The sequence below is a fragment of the Aquarana catesbeiana genome, linkage group LG07 (assembly GCF_042186555.1).
Source record: "Aquarana catesbeiana isolate 2022-GZ linkage group LG07, ASM4218655v1, whole genome shotgun sequence".
NCBI classification, from domain to species: Eukaryota; Metazoa; Chordata; class Amphibia; order Anura; family Ranidae; genus Aquarana; species Aquarana catesbeiana.
The window spans coordinates 324,379,786-324,398,640 of NC_133330.1; the positions used below are offsets into that span (position 1 = coordinate 324,379,786).

General features: G+C 43.2%; 1 protein-coding gene across 1 annotated transcript in view; it reads right to left on the reverse strand.

Moving 5' to 3' along the window:
- SGIP1 (SH3GL interacting endocytic adaptor 1) overlaps positions 1 to 18,855 on the reverse strand; it is a 235,218-nt gene that overhangs the window by 39,822 nt on the left and 176,541 nt on the right. The window contains exon 16 of the mRNA XM_073593786.1: positions 15,131 to 15,190. Coding sequence (XP_073449887.1) covers positions 15,131 to 15,190 — 60 coding nt within the window. The remainder of the gene's footprint in view (positions 1 to 15,130; positions 15,191 to 18,855) is intronic.

The following is an 18,855-nucleotide window of genomic DNA, read 5'->3' on the forward strand; positions in this document are numbered from 1 at the left end:
TCCTCCGCACCGCCGGCTCTCACCGCTGTCAGTCTGCAATCGTGATCAGGAAGACTACAGTGCAGTAGAGCAATTTGAAAGCGAGGCTTGAAGCGCTCATAGAGCGCAGCGTGGAAGGGATGATGTCGATGGCGGTGAGGAGGACGGTCTATGTGGACAGCTTTACCCCAAATGCCTGCATACTTAGATGTGCCTCTTTTACCATTTCAGCCCCGGAAGAATTTACCCCCTTCCTGAGCAGGACATTTTTTGCAATACGGCACTGCGTCGCTTTAACTGGCAATTGGGCGGTCGTGCAATGTTGTACCCAAACAAAATTGACATCCTTTTTTCCCACAAATAGAGCTTTCTTTTAGTGGCATTTGACCACCTCTGTGGTTTTTATTTTTTGCGCTATAAACAAAAAAATAGCGACAATTTTGAAAAGAAAAAACAATATTTTTTACTTTTTGCTACAATAAATATCCCAATTTAAAAAAAATTTCTTCATCAGTTTAGGCCAATATGTATTCTTCTACATATTTTTGGTAAAAAAAAAAAATCGCAATAAGTGTATATTGAGTGGTTTGTGCAAAAGTGCGTCTACAAAATAGGGGATAGATTTATGGCACCTATTATTATTAATATTTTTTTTTACTAGTAATGGCGGCGATCAGCGAATTGTAAATTGGGACTACAACATTGCAGCGGACAGATCAGACACTTTTGACACTTTTTTGGGACCACTGACATTTATACAGCGATCAGAGCTAAAAATAGCCACTGATTACTGTATGTCACTGGCAGGGAAGGGGTTAACACTAGGGGGTGATCAAGGGGTTAAATGTGTGTTCCCTAGGTGTGTTCTAACCGTGAGGGGATTGGACTGACTGGGGGAGGAGACATATCGTCGTTCCTACTTAGTAGGAACACACGATCTGTTTCTCCTCCCCTGACAGGACAGGGATTAGCTTGTTTACACACACAAATCCCCGTTCCTGCTCTCGTGCACGCGATCGGGGGTGGCCGCGCGTACCTGCTATGGCTCTTAAAGAGGAAGTAAACCCTGATCGGTTTTACTTCCTCTTTATTTCCCTGCAAAGGTAAAGCATAATGGGCTACTATGCATTGCAGTCACGGCATGACCCCCTTTAGAAATGGCACGATCTGCCCTTTCTAAAGTGTGCATGCGCTGTAGACATCGGCGCACAGCTTTATTGTAAATATCTCCTAAACTGTGGAGGTTTAGGAGATATTTCCAGCACCTACAGGTAAGCCTCAATATAGGCTTACCTGTAGGTAAAAGTGATTGTACAGGGTGTACAACCACTTTAAAGGAGCCGCAGTTTATATACAGCGATTCGCGCAGCAGAGTCATTCAGCCGTCATATATATATACAGGAGCCGGTCGGGAAGCGGTTAATCATCAACCATGTGACTTGATAAATGTTGTACCTTCATTAAATGTAGCCATATTACTACACTTAGAGGCGCCTCCGTTCTGTTTTATATCTTGTTACATGACGCTACCTGTATATCAAGACATCGCTTGTATATCAAGTATATAAAAATTTTGCTGGTCTTGCAAAACGCTCTGAAACCAAGGTTTTACTGGATCCCTCTTTTGTTGTTGCGATGACAAAATCATTACACTTTTAATCCTTTTGGATCTCGGTTGTCCAGGGCATGACAAACCAGTATTTTTGCAATACTGCTTTATCAGGTGATTACAGTCAAATGGTAGTGAACACCAGCTCAGAGTCCATTTGTTTGTCTCAGAAAGAACACAGGCAATTTATTGTGCATTTTTTTAGAGCAGGCTCCTGTGGGCGTGCATATCTTCACTAACAGAGGAGTACGAGCAAAACGAGGGTTCAGATCTCGGCTGCATGGATGCTCGGGGGGGAAAAAAGCATGCATGTAAATTCTAACGCAGAAAATATCACAATGGAATAATGGCACCAGATGGCAGTAATCATAGTAATATCTAATCCCCCCCCCTCCTCCCAACTACATCATGCTGATGGCATGGCACATGCTGCATCATGGGGGCAGTTTTTTAATGGTTAAGGTGATTCTGTGACATGCTGAGAAGTGCTTACACACAGGAGCTGCAATGTCATGTTCTAATGCAGTGGTCATCAACCCTGTCCTCAGGATCTACTAACAGGCCGGGTTTTATGTATTACCTTGGGGAGATGCAGACTAGAATACTGCAATCACTGAGCAGCAAATGATATCACCTGTGATGTATTTCAGTTATCTTGCAAACCTGGCCTGTTAGTGGGCCCTGAGGACAGGGTTGATGACCACTGATCTAATGCTCACCTCTGGTATTAAGAATCATAGAGAGAGCACAATGTACATATTAAATGTTCCAAAACAGGTAATGTTGGAGATATTGAAAGCAATGCTAAAGGCATGTATTAGCGGGCAGTGTGAGCAGGAAAGAAGTGCGAAGTATATGACGGACATGAGTGCAAACAGTTTGACGGCAAGAAGTATGCACAGGGGAGCAAGTATGTCAAAAGAAGAGTATGAAGGTTATGATGATAGACACGATGTGCGGGAGAAGAGCGTGGGGGAAGAGTATGTGTGGAAGAAGAGTGCAGAGAGGGTATACAATTGGGCAGTAAGTGTGAAAGAGCAGTGCGGAATGTATGACCATGAGCAATATATGCAGGAGATGTTTGTGGAGGGTACAAATGCAAGAAGTATGAGTGGGACAGGAGCGTGGATGGTAAGATGATGGGTAGAATGTGCAAAGAGAGGAATGCAGAAAGCATGATGGCGGGTAGTATGTGTAGAAGAGCAGCACAGGCAGCATGTGCAGGAGAGGTGAGGGGAGGGTATGACAGTTTGTGCGGGAGAGTACGACGGACAGTCTGTGCGGGAGAGGAGCACGGGGGGTATGAAGGTGGGCATGTGTGTAAAGAGGGAGCGTGGGGAGTTTGACGACAGACTGTATGTGTGGGGGAGGTGCTGGGAGGGTATGACAACAGAGGGGAGCGTGAAGTGTTGGGACAGTGCACCAAATGTTTGAGAGATTTGGTTGGGAAAGAAGGCTGTGTGTGTAAGATTTAGGGGGAACAGGTCGAAAAGCGAGGGAGGATAGGGCACACTTTTGCTAGTTTTTAATTTTCTGCTGTGACAAGTTTTTTTCTTAAGGATACAGAGGAGGTCTATTAGACCCCCAATGCCCCCCAGTGCCAATTAGCTAAAGACAACCTTATTACTCACTTTGGCAGGCCTCAATGCTCACCTCTTCTATGCTCTGGGGAGGTGGGTGGGCCCTTGTTATCCTCAAGTACAATTCAAGGCTTGCATTTTATGTGATGACATCACAGTGCAAATACCCAGCTGGAATCCCTTATGCCTCGTACACTCGACCGATTTTTCCGTCGGAATGAACTCGTTTTTTTCGACGGAGTTCCGCTGAAACGGATTTACCTACACAAGATCACACCAAAGTCCGATCGTTTAGAACGTGATGACATACGTCGGGACTAGAAAAAGGAGGTTCAATAGCCAGTAGCCAATAGCTGCCCTTGCCTCGTTTTTGGTCCGTCGGACTAGCATACAGACGAACAGTTTTCTCGATAGGAATTGATTCAGTCGGAAAGATTTGAAACATGTTCTATTTCTAGGTCCGTCAGAATTTTAGAAAGAAAAAGTCTGATGAATGATTCCGTTGGACCTTTTCTGCCTGAAAGTCTGGTCGTGTGTACGCGGCATTAGAGTAGAGACTTTGGGGAAACGGTTGCAAAGCATGGAAGAAGCATGCCAGAGTGAGGAATGAGGTAAGTATTGCAGCTTTTTTCTCTACCCCTGGACTTAATGAGCATTTAACCACTGCAGTGCAGGGAGGTCCCACCGCAAAGTTTTTTTTCCTGGTGCCTGAAATGGGGCTCTAAAAATACACATTTTAAAGTGTTACTAAACCCACAAGCCTGCATTCACTATAGCTGGTCTCCCACAGTACACAGAACTTGGAAATGCAATAATTTTAGTAAATATAAACTGCTAAAAAAACCTTTTCTCATCAGCAGCATATAGCAGTCTTGTGATTTCTATGAGTGTCCAGCCAAACACTGGTTAAAGCTTGTAGGAGTTTTCTGACTGTCCTATGAGACAAGACCCCTGACCCTATGTCTGGACAGTGCTGATTGGCCCTGTGCTGATCACATGCATCCAAATCTCTCTAGCAATACACACCAAACTGAGCATGTGGCAGCCTGACTCTATACACTCTGTTATTATTGTGGAGCGCTGCATAAATTGACGGCGCTATATGGGTACCCTAAATAAATAATAATATAATAGATGAGTATCTTAACCACTACACATCCACGCTATGGCCGAATGATGGCCACAGCGCGGACCTGAATTCCCAGGAGGCTGTCATATGACGGCCTCCCCTGTGCACGCTCCCTGCAGGCGCACGCCGAGCGCGCTGTGATCACCGAGTCACTGAGACTCGGCTGATCACCGATCAAAGTAAGGGGCCAGTCCCGGCCCCTTACCATGTGATCAGCTGTCAGCCAATGACAGCTGATCACATGATGTAAACAAAAGATCGGTAATCGTTTTTTTTTTTCTACTCACGCTGACAGCGTGAGTAGAAAAAAAAGCCGATCACCGGCTCGGATGTAAGGGACATCGGTGGAAGAGGCCTCATCAGTGCCACCAAATACTGCCACCTAACCGTGCCCACAGTGCTACCTAACAGTGCCCACAGTGCCACCTATCAATGCCCACAAGTGCCACCTATCAATGTCCACCTGTAGTGCCAATCAGTGCCACCTGGCAGTGCTGCCCATCACTGCCGCCTATCAGTGCCCATCACTGCCGCCTCATCAGCGTACATCAATGAAGGAGAAAAATGACCCGTTTTAAATTTTTTATAACAAAATATAAATAAATAAAAAAATCTTTTTTAAAAAAATTCAGTTTTTTACATTTTTTTAACAAAAAGTAAAAACTGCAGAGGTGATCACATACCACCAAAAGAAAGCTCTATTAGTGGTGAAAAAATGATAAAAATTTCATTTGGGTACAGTGTTGTATGACCGCGCAATTGTCATTCAAAGTGCGTCAGCGCTGAAAGCTTAAAATTGGTCTGGATAGGAGGGGGGTTTAAGTGCCCTGTAAGCAAGTGGTTAATGAGACACAATGTACTGTAATGGATAGGGACAATTGTAGACACTCACTCAGGTTGAACTGGATAGACTGGTGTCTTTATTCAACCTTACTAACTATGTAACAGCCTTTTTTACACAATGCAGAGGATTAACCCCTTAGGTTCCACAGTGAGTATAACGAGCATGATTTACTGCATATACAGACTGATTTTACTGTGGTGGGTTTAGTAACACTTTCATGGATAGGAAGGATATCACAGAATAAGACAGCATCGAATTAAAAAAAAAAAAAGAGTTGTGATTTTTCTAAATTATAAGCATGACTGCGTTATGCTGCCATTTTCAATAAGTGAAGAAGTCCAACAACTGAAAAAAAAAATTAAAAAAAAAAATTACAGCTTCTGCAACCACTCACTGTGAATTACTGAATTACAATACTTGACACAGCAGTTAGTACTTGTGTTAATAACAGAGAATGGGATTGCTCCTGGGGTTTTCTCTGCTTGCGTACTCCAGGCGAACACACGAGGAATTTTGTCTACCAGTTTTCATGCTTTGGTAAAATGTCACCCGTTTCCTGTGAACATGTTATTTTCCCATTTCTAGAGAGTGTCTATTGGTGATATATATACAATTCAAAGTCAGTTTTCTCCACCAACAAATCAGTTAAGAGTCATAGGGGTTGATTTACTAAAACTGGAAGTGCGCCAAATCTGGTGCAGCTGTGCATGGAAGCCAATCAGCTTCTAACATAAGCTTGTACAGTTACCCTAGGTTCACATCTGTGTGTTTCTGTTGGCCTTGTTTGCGCAGCCCATTCATTTCAATGGGCTGTCGTGCCTGCGTCTCCCGCACAAAAAGGTGCATGCACCTTTTTAAAACACAGCCTGCAGGGAAATTACATGGTCATTTTAACCATGCAATTTCCCTGTGGTTCCTGCATCCACACTGCGATTTTACATGCATGGTGGTGGTGTTCAGAATGAATGGCACCCCTGCAATGTTTTCACAGAGCAGTGAGTTTTTACTGCTGGTGGTTCCGGGTGTGGAAATTGCTGCGATTCCCGCAGCCACACACAGAGATGTGAACCAAGCTTTAAAGTGGTGTCCAACCCAAAAAAAAAAAAAAAAATTGGGAAAATGTTTTTTTTTTTTAACTCACCTCTAAATGGCTGTTGCTAGGGGGTCCCTCGTAGTCTGCCTCCTTCAGTGCCTGGGCTGGTGACATCACTTCCCCTCGGCGCAGGAAGGGCTCAGCTCTGCCCCCTCCCTCTTGTCAATCATCTGGGACACATTACAGGACCCAGATGACTGAGCGGCCAATCACGGCGTGCAGCACCGCTCGCGCATGTGCAGTGGGTGCCCGGCTGTGAAGCCACAGCCAGGCGCCCACAGTTGCAATGCCGGCGCCGCCGAGCGGAGGGGGAGACGAGCGGGGCTTCTATCCCCCGCATCGCTGGACCCTGGGACAGGTAAGTGTCCGATTATTAAAAGTCAGCAGCTGCAGTATTTGTAGCTGCTGACTTTTAATTTTTTTTAAAAAAAATGGGAACTCCTCTTTAAGCTTTGACAAAAGAAACCTGGAAGCGGACTGGTTTCTATGCAGAGCTGCACCAGATTTTACACTCTCTAGTTTTAGTAAATCAATCCCACTGTGTGTTTGTTCATATCATTAGAATGTAGCACCCAGAGAGTGCATGAAAAAGAAAATGCTTCCTCAAATTTCTGAGATAATAGCCTGGATCTTGTGTACAACTGATGTTGCTATTCATATCTGATGGCGGGTACGGCGGGTTACATGGTACTAAATTTGCAAGATCTTGACTCAAGGCTCGGTTCACACCGCATGCCGATGCGGCTCACAGCAGGAGTCCTGTCCTGGTTCACCATTTCAGGTCCGATTTCAGCCTGAATTTTGGGCTGAATTCGGACCTGAAACAGACCAAAAGACGCACAGGGCTCCTGTGCAAATTTGCACCGGAGCCACATCGGAGATATGCGAATTGGCTCCATAGCGAGCCGGTCACAATCTCCTGCTATTGCGAATTGGATGTAGGGATCCCGCCTCCAATTCGCAATACTGTGAACCCGGCCTCAATGTTCCACACACAGTTTTCTGCTACATTGCCAGAGTTTAGTGTCATTCGTCATACTGGAACATCACTGTGACGCAAACTTTTTCCACATTTGAAATGCAGTTTTATAAGCAATGGGAGGCTGTCGGCTAATTGCGGCCGCTCGCATGTAATGGCTCATGCAGCGATTGGCCCTGAATGCAGAAGTCTGTGGCCAGGGCCGATCACTCACAAGTGATCGCTGCATAGGCAATTACATGCAAGTGGCTGATTTTGGCTACGGAAGCCAGCAGCCCCCCAACTCCCAACGGGACTGCCCCCCATCTCAGAGGAAATAATAGCAATTGGCAAAGCCTTTCTAATCAGTCATATGGACTTTTAAAAGTGGCTGACCAGTGGTTAGGCTTTGTATGAGAAATTCCCATCAGAGAACAGGTATGTGTTGCTGAAGATAAAAGTGGTTAATAAGCCACTATATGCAGTTTATACCATCCTCTGTGTTCAATAATCCTGTGTACCCCCGTGTCTGTGTTTTATAAAAATAAGACGCTCTTTACTGGTTTTTAGAGCGCCGCTCACGTGATTTGCCGCCTCGTTGCCCTCCCTGTCTAACAGCTGCAGCGGGCGGGGCCGAGAAACCCCTGCTGACATCAGTCAGGAGGGGAGGAGGAGAGAGGTGGCCGGTCACGTGAGAGCCGAGTGGCTAGAAGCCGATTGGCTACCATGTACGGCTGCACTAGATTCTGCAAATTGCCGTTCTGCAATAAAACAAACATACCTGTCTGTTCACAATCTCCTTTAGAAAAAAAACACTGGACCATACCTCTACCTTTCAACCCTTTTTCTTCTTTCTCTTTCCTTTTCTCCACCTTACGATTAAAGCTCATTATCAGAATTTATTTGACCTATATACACTCTACTTGTAAACAATATGTATAGTAGGTATAAATCATTTAAATACCTACAAAAGTAACTAAGGAAATGATATATATCTTTAATTTAGGTTTACGTGAACCCAATGTTTAAAATTTGAAATTTCATGATATTTACCTATATAAACCCTACTGTAAAACAATGAGCTTACTTTATAGATCCTTGTAAACTTACTTTATGTATCTTTATAACATTGTATACTCAATAAACTTCTTTTGACAAGGAAAAAAAACACTGAGCCGAGTATGCTCAGTGTACACTCATGGCACACCTCGGTGCTGGTAAAATCTACTGTGCGATGCGTCATTCCCCACTGGCCAATCAAGGCAGTGGATTTAATGCTAGCGACAGAGATACCTGTCATTTCATTTTGAAATTTTGCTAATAGTTACGGTAACAGAACCTCAGCTCAGACAGTGACCAAACAGAAAACTGGAACAGTTTCATTGTCAGTGGAAAATCTGCCTGTATGTTCAACTTTGTCAGCATCCCTGCTTGTGTAAATGTATCACCAAAGAGTAAACTGTTCTCTAGCCAGTCCAAAAGGTCTATACTCCCTTAGATCTTGCTGCCCATGGGACATGCCAACAAAAATAAATGCTTGTGATGCATCCAGTAAAGCATAATGCCCTGTATACACAATATGATTTTCCGATGGAAAATGTGTGATAGGACCTTGTTGTCGGAAATTCCGACCGTGTGTGCGCTCCATCACACGTTTTCCATAGGAATTTCCAACACACAAAGTTTGAGAGCTTTGCTATAAAATTTTTCGACATCAAAATCCGTTGTCGGAAATTCCGATCGTGTGTACACAAATCCGACGGACAAAGTGCAACGCATGCGCAGAATAAATTAAGAGACGAAAGCCATTGGCTACTGCCCCGTTTATAGTCCCGACATACGTGTTTTACGTCACCGCATTCAGAACAATTGGATTTTCCGACAACTTTGTGTGACCGTGTGTATGCAAGACAAGTTTGAGCCAACATCCGTCAGAAAAAATCCATGGATTTTGTTGTTGGAATGTCCGATCAATGTCCGACCGTGTGTACAGGGCATAAGTGTGCATTCAAAATAAGAGCAATTGTCTCCATCCTGTGTGCAATCAGCGTACCTAGAAACCATGAAAACCAGCCCGAGGCACGATGACAAATGAAGTGCAAGACCTTAAAGGGGAACTAAAACAACGCATTCAGCATTTCCTATTTTTTAACATTATGCTGTTCACATAATTAAATAGATAGGAAGGTATATTATATTTACTTAACAGTTTTTTGTTTTATATTTCTTCAGTTGTTTCCCGATTTCTGGCTTAGGCCAAAATGTCATACATGAGCATTTTTCTTCTTTTATCTGGAGGAGGGTTTTTCTCTGTTAAGCACGCCCATTTGCCGGCATGCCTGGGCTATGGGCAGATGGATTCCAGGAAGCACATGCTACATAAATGATGTGCCCTTACTCAAGATGGCTGTGGCTAGACAGGGGGGTGTTTTTCAAAGTGATTTCACAACAAAGTAATGCATGGGAGGCATGGATGGATGGGGGAGATTGCTTTGAATATTACAAATGAATTGAACAGCATTTTCAGTTTGTGGTTCTCAGATACAGGTAAGTTCCTCTTTAAACAGGACCTGTTCCTTCTGGAAACATCCTATTTATTAATACAAGTTACCAACTTTTCTAAAGCGCTTATTTTTTTGACAAAATGATTATTTTTAAGAGCACCAACTTTCTAAAGAAACAGTTGATACATACGACAAATGGAAAAACGAACTACTGAAAATAGCCATCTGTCAAAATGTCTATTAGAACATTTAATTAGCTTATTCATTCATTATTTGATGTAAGTTATGTAAAAACAGGCTCTCTTTGTGCTGTGTGTGTAGTTTAGCAGCTGCAGCAGTTATAAAAGGTGGGGGTGGTACAGAAGATGACCAGCGAGGCTCCAGTCACACTTTTAGGACTCCAAAGTTGCACCAACTTTTGGAGTGCAACTTTGACACAACTTTAGATAAGTGCAACTTGGATGTGACTTTGACCAGTGATAATGGACAACTTTTGCGTTATATCACATTCAGGTACGACTTTAATGCATATTTTTAGGACGAACATTGAAGTCTATGGCCCTCAAGTTGCATAAAAGTCTGACCAAAGTAGTGCATGAACTACTTTGAAGGCACTGCAACTTTAAAGTGGAGCTCCACCCAAAAGGGGGAAGTTCCGCTTGTTTGCCTCCTCTCCCCTGCCACACTTGGCACCTTTTGGAGGGGGGTAAATTGGGTACCTGGTTTTGACAGGTAACCGCTCCCACTTACGGCTGATCTCGCTGAGGCAAAGTCAGCAGGAAGTTCAGCCCCCCCTCCTCCTTCCCCTGCCGCCGGGCCATTTACAAAGCGCAGCCGGTTTCCCTTAGTGGAGATGGTGGGCGACAGCACCCAACAGCCAATTGAAAAATCGACTTGGGTGGAGACCCCGCTGGATTCGTGGACAGGTAAGTGTCCTAATATTAAAAGTCAGCAGCTACAGTAGTTGTAGCTGCTGACTTTTAATTTTTTCTGAAGGAGCTTGGAGCTCCGCTTTAAGTCGCACATATATGAATGGTTATCACTGGAAAACTTGGGGAACGACTTGTCATGCAACTTTCATATCCAAAGTTGCATGACAAGTTGCACAAGTGTGAATGGAGCCTGATGCGTGGACTGGAAGTTTAATTTGCTGATACATTTGGGGCTCGTTCACATGGGGCTTATCAATGCCTGTCCCGTGTAAGAGCTGTGTTTATCCACAGGTGTTCAGTGCATCCAGTCCCATTGATATCAATTAGGATACAGCCGCTGCTTCCATGTGGGTGCACGGAACCAAATGCACACAGTGCACGGATGTCATATTGGAAGCAGCAGCTGTGTCCGTGCAGCTGCTACTTTCCAATTGACATCAATGGGACTGCCTCAAAGTGGATGCACGTAACACCCGTGCATCCCTGTGCCCACGATACACCCTGTGTGAACAAGGCCTTAAATTAGACAGTTATTGACACTGAGAAATGCACTTAGTAAACTAAAAGCTTTTAAAAATTATAACATTTAAAGTTTATTTTTTTAAAGGGAGCCTGTTCAATGCAACTTTAATGGCTCCCCACGACAATCTATATTTACAGTACCTCCCTTTTGCTCCCCCACTGCTCCATGGAGTGGAGCGAAAAAATATCCTGTGGAAGCCCTAAGTTCTGAGGTGGAGCTTAGGCTGAGGACTCTTTCTCTGCACCCATGTAAACGGCTTATCACCTAGCACTGGCACTATCACGGGAGAGGAAGAGGAGTGTCACATGCTTCTTTTATAGCCAGAAGCATTTCTTTTCACTCCTGACAGGGAGCAGTTGGGGAACAAAGTAGAAGGTAAGTAGGAGCTGCTAAAAGTAGAAGGTAAGTAGGAGCTGCTAAAAGTAGAAGGTAAGTAGTAGCTGCTAAAGTGCTAGTTCACTTCAACTATGGTACTCATGTATCCTATGTGCACCCAATGGAAATTGTGGACTTTTTTCACATATTTGAACAGGCAAACATTAGATCTTCAATCAAACCATGCCTACAGATACTGTATACTGGCAGAAAAACTAATTTTCATCTAACAAAAAATATCAATAGAGATAATGGTATTGTGTGAATAAAGTACAGCCCTGGTCTCACAAGATGGTATCACCCCGTTTAGCAGAAATGACTTCTTTTCAGGTATTTTGCATTCCTGGCTACCAGTCTCTGAAATCAAATTTTTGGCTACATCTCCATGCAAAAGTACTTGTGGGTTTTATTGCATTAACTGCCTGTTTCAAATCCCCCAAAACATTACATTGGATTTCAAATCAGGACTTCACCTACGCCAGCCCTAAATCCACCATTTCTTCTTTCTGAGCCATTCTCGATGAGATCTATTGGTCTAGTTACTTTTTACTTGATTCATAGGGTATGGGAAGCAGTACGAAATATTACTCAACATAAGGGGTATACGAAACATAAGCCCATATGGGATAATTATTATCTTGGTGAATTAAATAGACTTTTGGAATTTTCAGATTGGAAAAAGGCGGGCATAATATTTCTGTACCAGTTATACGAAGGGGATGTTTTACTTCCTTTTAATGTATTAAAAGACCGCTATCAGTTAACAAATAATAACTTCTATCAATACCTTCAAATACATTGTGTATTACAAATCCAAAGCTCAAAAATCCAATTACAGTATGAACACGCTAAAATACTAACAAAGGCAACTTCGGTTGCCTGTACGAAACGAGGATTAATAGGAGATCTTTACTCAAACTTACAAAGAATAGAGAATAGTAAAAAACATAAAAATAGTCTTGCCTGGTGGCAAGGAGATATAGAGGATCCATATGAGGAGGACTGGACACGTGCCCTGGAAACACTTCCTAGGACATCTCTCTCGTCCTCCCAAAGGCTATCTCAGCTTTGTATCATACATAGGGCTCATTATACTCCACAAAAACTCTATGTTTGGGGAAAATATATAACACACTGCTATGCTTTCTATTTGAAGGCTCTCTTCATCCATATGCTCTGGCGATGTCCAAAACTTCATTATTATTGGGAAAATGTATTTATAACCCTAAACTCATTATGCTCCACTGAGATAACAGGGATGCCCAAACTTGCACTATTGGGAATAATACCTGATGGAGCATTACCAGTAGAGATGCATACTATGTGGATAAGATCCCTATATTTAGCACATAAAGTTATTCTACAAAAATGGACATCCGTTAAACCTCCAACCCATAAACAATGGGTTGAGAAACTTAATTATATACTTAAGAGAAAAATTAACATATAAGCATAAAGGTACACCCCAAAGGTTTGGTAAAATATGATCATGTTGGATAGAATCTAGTAATGAATTATATGATGGTTTACAGAGTAGAGAGGAGTGAAGGTGGAGGAGATATATGGGATCAAAGAGCTGAGGTAGAAGGGTGAGGAGTAGAAGAACGTAAAAGAAAGATAATTTGATGCTGCAGAGAGGAAGTTGCCATAGTCTGATGATTGATATTAGGGGAGCTCAATTTGATGTGTAGAATGTATTCATGCTCCTACTATGTTCTCTTTATTAAATGTTAAGTTATTTTAGTCCAAGAGGTGCAAGGTTTGTTTGGTTTGTGTGCTTTCTTATTTCATGATACTTTGTGGAATTATCTGACATATTATTTGTTTGTATGTATTATAATAATAAAAAAAACAAAAAACATTTGATTAAAAAAAAAAAAAAAAAAGAAGAAGATCTATTGGTGTACTGCAGATTATCGGAATGAAAGATTCCATTTGCCTTATCTGCCACTTTTGGACAGATGGCCTCACATTCTGATCTAGCAGACTTTAATATGAAGCAGAATTCAATGACTGCAAGATGTCCAGGCCCTGAAACAGCAAAGCAATCCCCAACCATAACATTTCCTCCACCATGCCTCACAGTTGGTATGATGCCCTTCTCCTCAAATGTTGTTTTCTGTCTGCTTCAAACGTGTCTACTGTTACTGTGGCCAAATAGATCTATCCTTGATTGATCAGGCCACAGCACATGGTTCTGGAAAGCCTGGTCTTTTTCAATATAATAATCAGCGCAACCACCAACTTAACCCTGCATCAAAAGAGCTCTTACCCAGTGTGTTCACTACAATGACCACATAAGTCTACTATATATATATATATATATATATATATATATATATATATATATATATATATATATATATAAATAAAAAATAAGTGCAGCGCAACAGGTATATAGATAAATTAAAAAAAAACTAAATTTAAATTAGTGCTACAAGAAGGTGTGCCATATTTGAACCTACTGAAGAAGCCCAATCTATGGGCATAACGTGTATGGGTGGGAGGAGCCAAAGCCTGTGACATCACGAAGTAGCTACCAGTGTGAGCTGATGATTTTATACGCTTGTTATCTAGATTTCCTTGTGAGTATTTTTAATCTGCTTTGGTTTACAATAAATGTGTGAAAAGTGAGAGCACTATGGTTTTACTGCTTTGTTTTATGGTTCATTATGCTGATGACTGAGGAGTGAAGAGGAAAAGGTTGCAGCCATACCCCTGGACGGGAAGAAAAGGAGCTCTTGCTGCACCTCCTAGAGGAGGAATCGGTCAAAGGCGTATTATTAGTGGGGTCAGATATTTGAAGTGAGCAGGCATTGCACCTGAAGGTGGTGGATCACCAGAAGCCCCGAGAAGATATATGGTGGTTTTCACTATCTATATGGGACTTTTCAGATATATGTTGCATTTTGTTCATAATATTATATGGTGTTTTCCATTACGAGTCCAGTGGAGTGTTGTCTGATCAACGAGTTGACTTCACATGCATGTTATAATATGGTACACCTTATTTGCAAATATAGACATGATGGTACCACATTTACCAGTAGCAAAGAGAACACCAAACCCTAGATACCTGAGATTTAAATAACCCCATGGAGGTTCTAATCATGGTGACCTAATCTGAAAAACCGGGTTCTAATTTCATTAGTTTGAAGTGGTGAGAGATGTAGAGGTGTGTTTTGCTTTTCCAAGTTACAAATTCGCATTTTCATTCATTTAGATCATGGAAATTTATACACTATGTCAAGGTTATGTCCTTTAAGCATTTCATCTTTATCTGTAGGTACTGTTTGAATAAAGATCCGTTTGCCTGTTCAAATATGTGGAAAAAGTCAACAATCTCCATGAGGTGTACTTACATTTTCACATGACTGTATGTTGGTAATAACACGGATGAATTGGCAATGCTGAGAAGGGAAGATGCAACAATGTGACCTTCAACCTTGACAAGCAGCAAAATGTGCCCATGTGCTGTGACCGCAAAGCAAGCTTAACTCCCCAGTAGGTCAGGAGATCATCAGAAAGCATCTAGACTATGCAGGCAGAACTTCAGGCAGGGGGGAGGACGGGCAGGTTCTTTGGTATGCTGTGCACTACTTACCTTCAAAAGTCAAATAAAACTTTCCTCTGTCAAACCAAATGAGGGAAGGCTGTTCATTCTCTGTGTGGAAAGGGTTGGGGGCGGGATGGGGGGAGGTTACAAGAGAGGAGAAAGAAGGACATACAGTCAGAGCAGGACAACACTACAGTTTTGGGTTGGGGAATGGTACTGTAGGTCATGTTTTCTACATGGAGGGAACACCTCATATTCTACACTTTCCGATGATGGTGACAAAAGTACAACAATCTGACGAAAGGCAACACTTTTACAGGTAATTTCCACCCAAAACTGATTCTGCATTTTTTGGGTGGGTGCTGATTTGTTAGGTCACACTCTTGTTGCTTATGGCTCTCCACAAATCCGGTCTTGAGATAGCCCCCAGTGCAATCTTTTAAAGTGGTTGTAAACCTGAGACATGAAATATGAACAAAGCATATCCCTTTATAGTGTGCCTCAAATAAGAGCACTAAGGCCAGCCATACACGGAGCAAATTTCTTTCCTGCAACCCCGGGTTGCAGGAAGGAAATTTGCTTGATTCCTTGGTCAACACAAACCGTGTTGATGTGGGAAACCCATCCCCGCTGGGAGAAGACAGTGATTATCGCTAGCGGCAATTGCAAGAGAATTCAGCAGGCTGGTTGTACCCAAGTTGATTGATTGCTCAACTTGGTACATTCAGCCCATTAACAGTTCGAATCTTGGCCTATTCCTTCAGAACCGGCTGAGATTTGAACAGTATATGGCCGTCCTAAGCATCACTGCTGTCATCCGCCGCGCTCCTCTGCTATCAGCACGAGTCACTTCTGATGAGATTTCCTGACACCAAGAGAAAAAAGGTGACAGAGGAGGAGCTCCAGCTGAGTGACAGCCTCAGCTCTGGTCCTGGTCCTTTGTGTGTGTGTGTGTGTGGGGGGGGGTCTCTTCCATCCAATCAGCTCTCAGAGCTTTTCTAACTAAGCTCTGCAGAGTGTGATTGCAGCTCTCCACCCCCCTTTTTCTGGCAGGTCAGACAGGCTTTATATATTCTGCACGTTGAACAGGGTAAAGAAGAGAATGCGGCAGATAAACAGGTACAACTTATGTAGAAAGATTTCATTCATCACCGTGCTTCACCTGAGGCCAGTCACTTCGCTGGGTATATGTATGGGTTTACAGCCACTTTAAGGCACAACTGCTGCTTAATTCTGAGGGAGGAGTCATATAAAATCCCATTAGGGAATTCTCACTGTAAACTGCCAATAGATCACTAAACTCAACCTAAAACCTTTTCTGGTTGGACTTCGTGTTTAGTGTCAACCACACCATCCTAAAGTGTTTCTGAAATCCAATAACAAAAAAGTGTAACATATTGCAGTTTACCATTCCTTAGATGTGGTGACTGCATTTGTTTCTTTTTTTTTTTTTCCAGGCTTTTTTTCCCTTTATTTTTACCTGGTGATCCTGCCAGTATCACACTTCCTCTCCTAGGGTGACAACGCTCACTTCCTGTACTGTAGCTGTGGAAGCAGAGTGTCACCTTAGAACAAGAAGTGTGTTAGGGCTACAAGAAGTGTGTTAGGGCTACATAAAGCCTAATAGTTCAACCCACTGGGACGATGTCACCTGACATTCGGACCATGTGGCTTAACCAGCATCAACACAAGTTGTCTAAGCCTAAGGAGTACTCAATTAATGACCCGTGGCTTTAAAATTCAGAAAGGTTTTGGTACAAATGGCGACAGTGCCGCCCGTTGCTTGTAAAGGCTTTTCATCCACATACCGACCCTAGTCCAGATCTTAATAAAGCAAAGGAAAAACCGTCATGCATTGTGCAGCGGGATCATATCGGAGATTTCTTAGATCTGCGATGAGGAGATGAGTCCAAGCTCTGCACAGGAAACATGCCCCTGGCTGAGTCTAGCACGCCTCGTGCAAAGGATTCTGGGATAGGGTTGCCACTTTCTTTAGGATTCAAGCCGTGTACAGTGAGTGAGCCAAGGGCAGCAGAGGCCCCTCTGTGTGCTTATGTTGTGTTATGAATGATCTTCCTTTTGTTAGGCCTTTTACATGCAGGGAAACCACCACTCATTTTTTTTTTACCAACACTTTGCTGCTGCAGCAACCAGATTGAATATTTATTAAATGCAATCACCATGTCCCAGAACTGTTCAACACTCCCAAAGTGACATAAAAATGGTAGTCACATTGTGTGACTAGGACCCTGATTTGGGGGGGTCCTAAGACAGCTTACACCCTCCCAATTTAACTTCCCTACAAACTCAACTCCAATTATGACATCACATGACCAAGCATAGAGAGGGGGGTTGAGGTGCATTGGAGAAACTATGAGATTGATTTACTAAAACTGGAGAGTGCAAAATCTGGTGCAGCTGTGCATGGTAGCCAATCTAACTTCAGCTTGTTCAATTAAAGTGGTATTAAAGGTTCGGCTTTTAAAAAACACAAAACAAAGAACAAACATGTTATATTTACCTGCTCTGTGCAGTGGTTTTGCACAGAGCAGCCCTGATCCTCCTCTTCTTGGGTCACTGCTGGCGCTCCTGGCTCCTCCCCCTCGACTAGTGCCCCCAATAACAAGCCTCTTGCTATGGGGGCACTGGTGCGCGATCACTCCCAAGCCCTGCTCCATAAGACACAGAGCCGCGGCTCTGCCCATCCCCCCCATTGGCTCACTGACTGTGATTGACAGCAGTGGCTCCAGCTGCTGTCTCAGCCAATGAGCAGAGGGAGTCCTGGGACAGCCGAGGCTCTCATGCACATCGCTGGATCGATAGGGGGCTCAGGTGAGTACAAAGGGGGCTATGGGGGGGAGCAGCACACAGAAGGTTTTTTTACATTCATGCATAGAGTACTTTACACTTTAAAGTGTAACTCCACTTTTGTTGAGGAAACATTTCCCTCTGAGTTATCTATGTACATTACAAGGATTTTGACAACTATTGTTGCAGGTTCCTACCTTTTGTTAATCTGAAGAAATCCCTGTGTGTTTGCCTGTGCCCATGTACAGAGCGTGTCGAATGGGAGTGAAACAGAGCGTGTCGAATGGGAGTGGTACAGAGCGTGTCGAATGGGAGTGGTTTCTTAATTATCAACCAACTGCTGCACCTGCAAAGCTCTGAGGAAAATTGCAGGGTCTGCATCCCTTTAGATATGATTTCCTAGTGGAAGTATCTCACCAAAAATTAAATTTTTGTTGCAGGGGATGCCTGAAATTTGACTTGTATCCAAGACCCCTTTAACCCTGAGGCGGTTTTCAGGCATTTTAGCGCTAGAAATAGCGCCTCCCATTAATTTCGGTGTGACATTTCACACTGGGGAGGTGCGCTTGCAAGACATTAGGAAAAGTCCTGCAAGCAGCATCTTTGGGGCAGTTTGGGAGCGCTGTATACAGCGCTCCCAAAAGGCCCTGCCCATTGAAATGAATAGCCAATAGCAACACGGGCACTTTTTAACCCCTTCTTCGGCCGCTAACAGTGGTTAAAAGCACCCTGCTAGTGGCCGAAAAGCACAGCTTAAACAGCGGTAAAGCGCCGCTAAAACGAGCGACGCTGTACTGCTGACGCACGGGCGGCCCCGGTGTAAAAGGGTTTTATAGCATATCTGGGGGGGGGGGGTGTTCTGTACTCCATATGTGTAGAGAACACCTCCAGGTGGCCACATTGCATTTTATAGAAAATCACAGCTGCAGATTGATAAGGATAGGTCATTTTTAATAACATTCAAT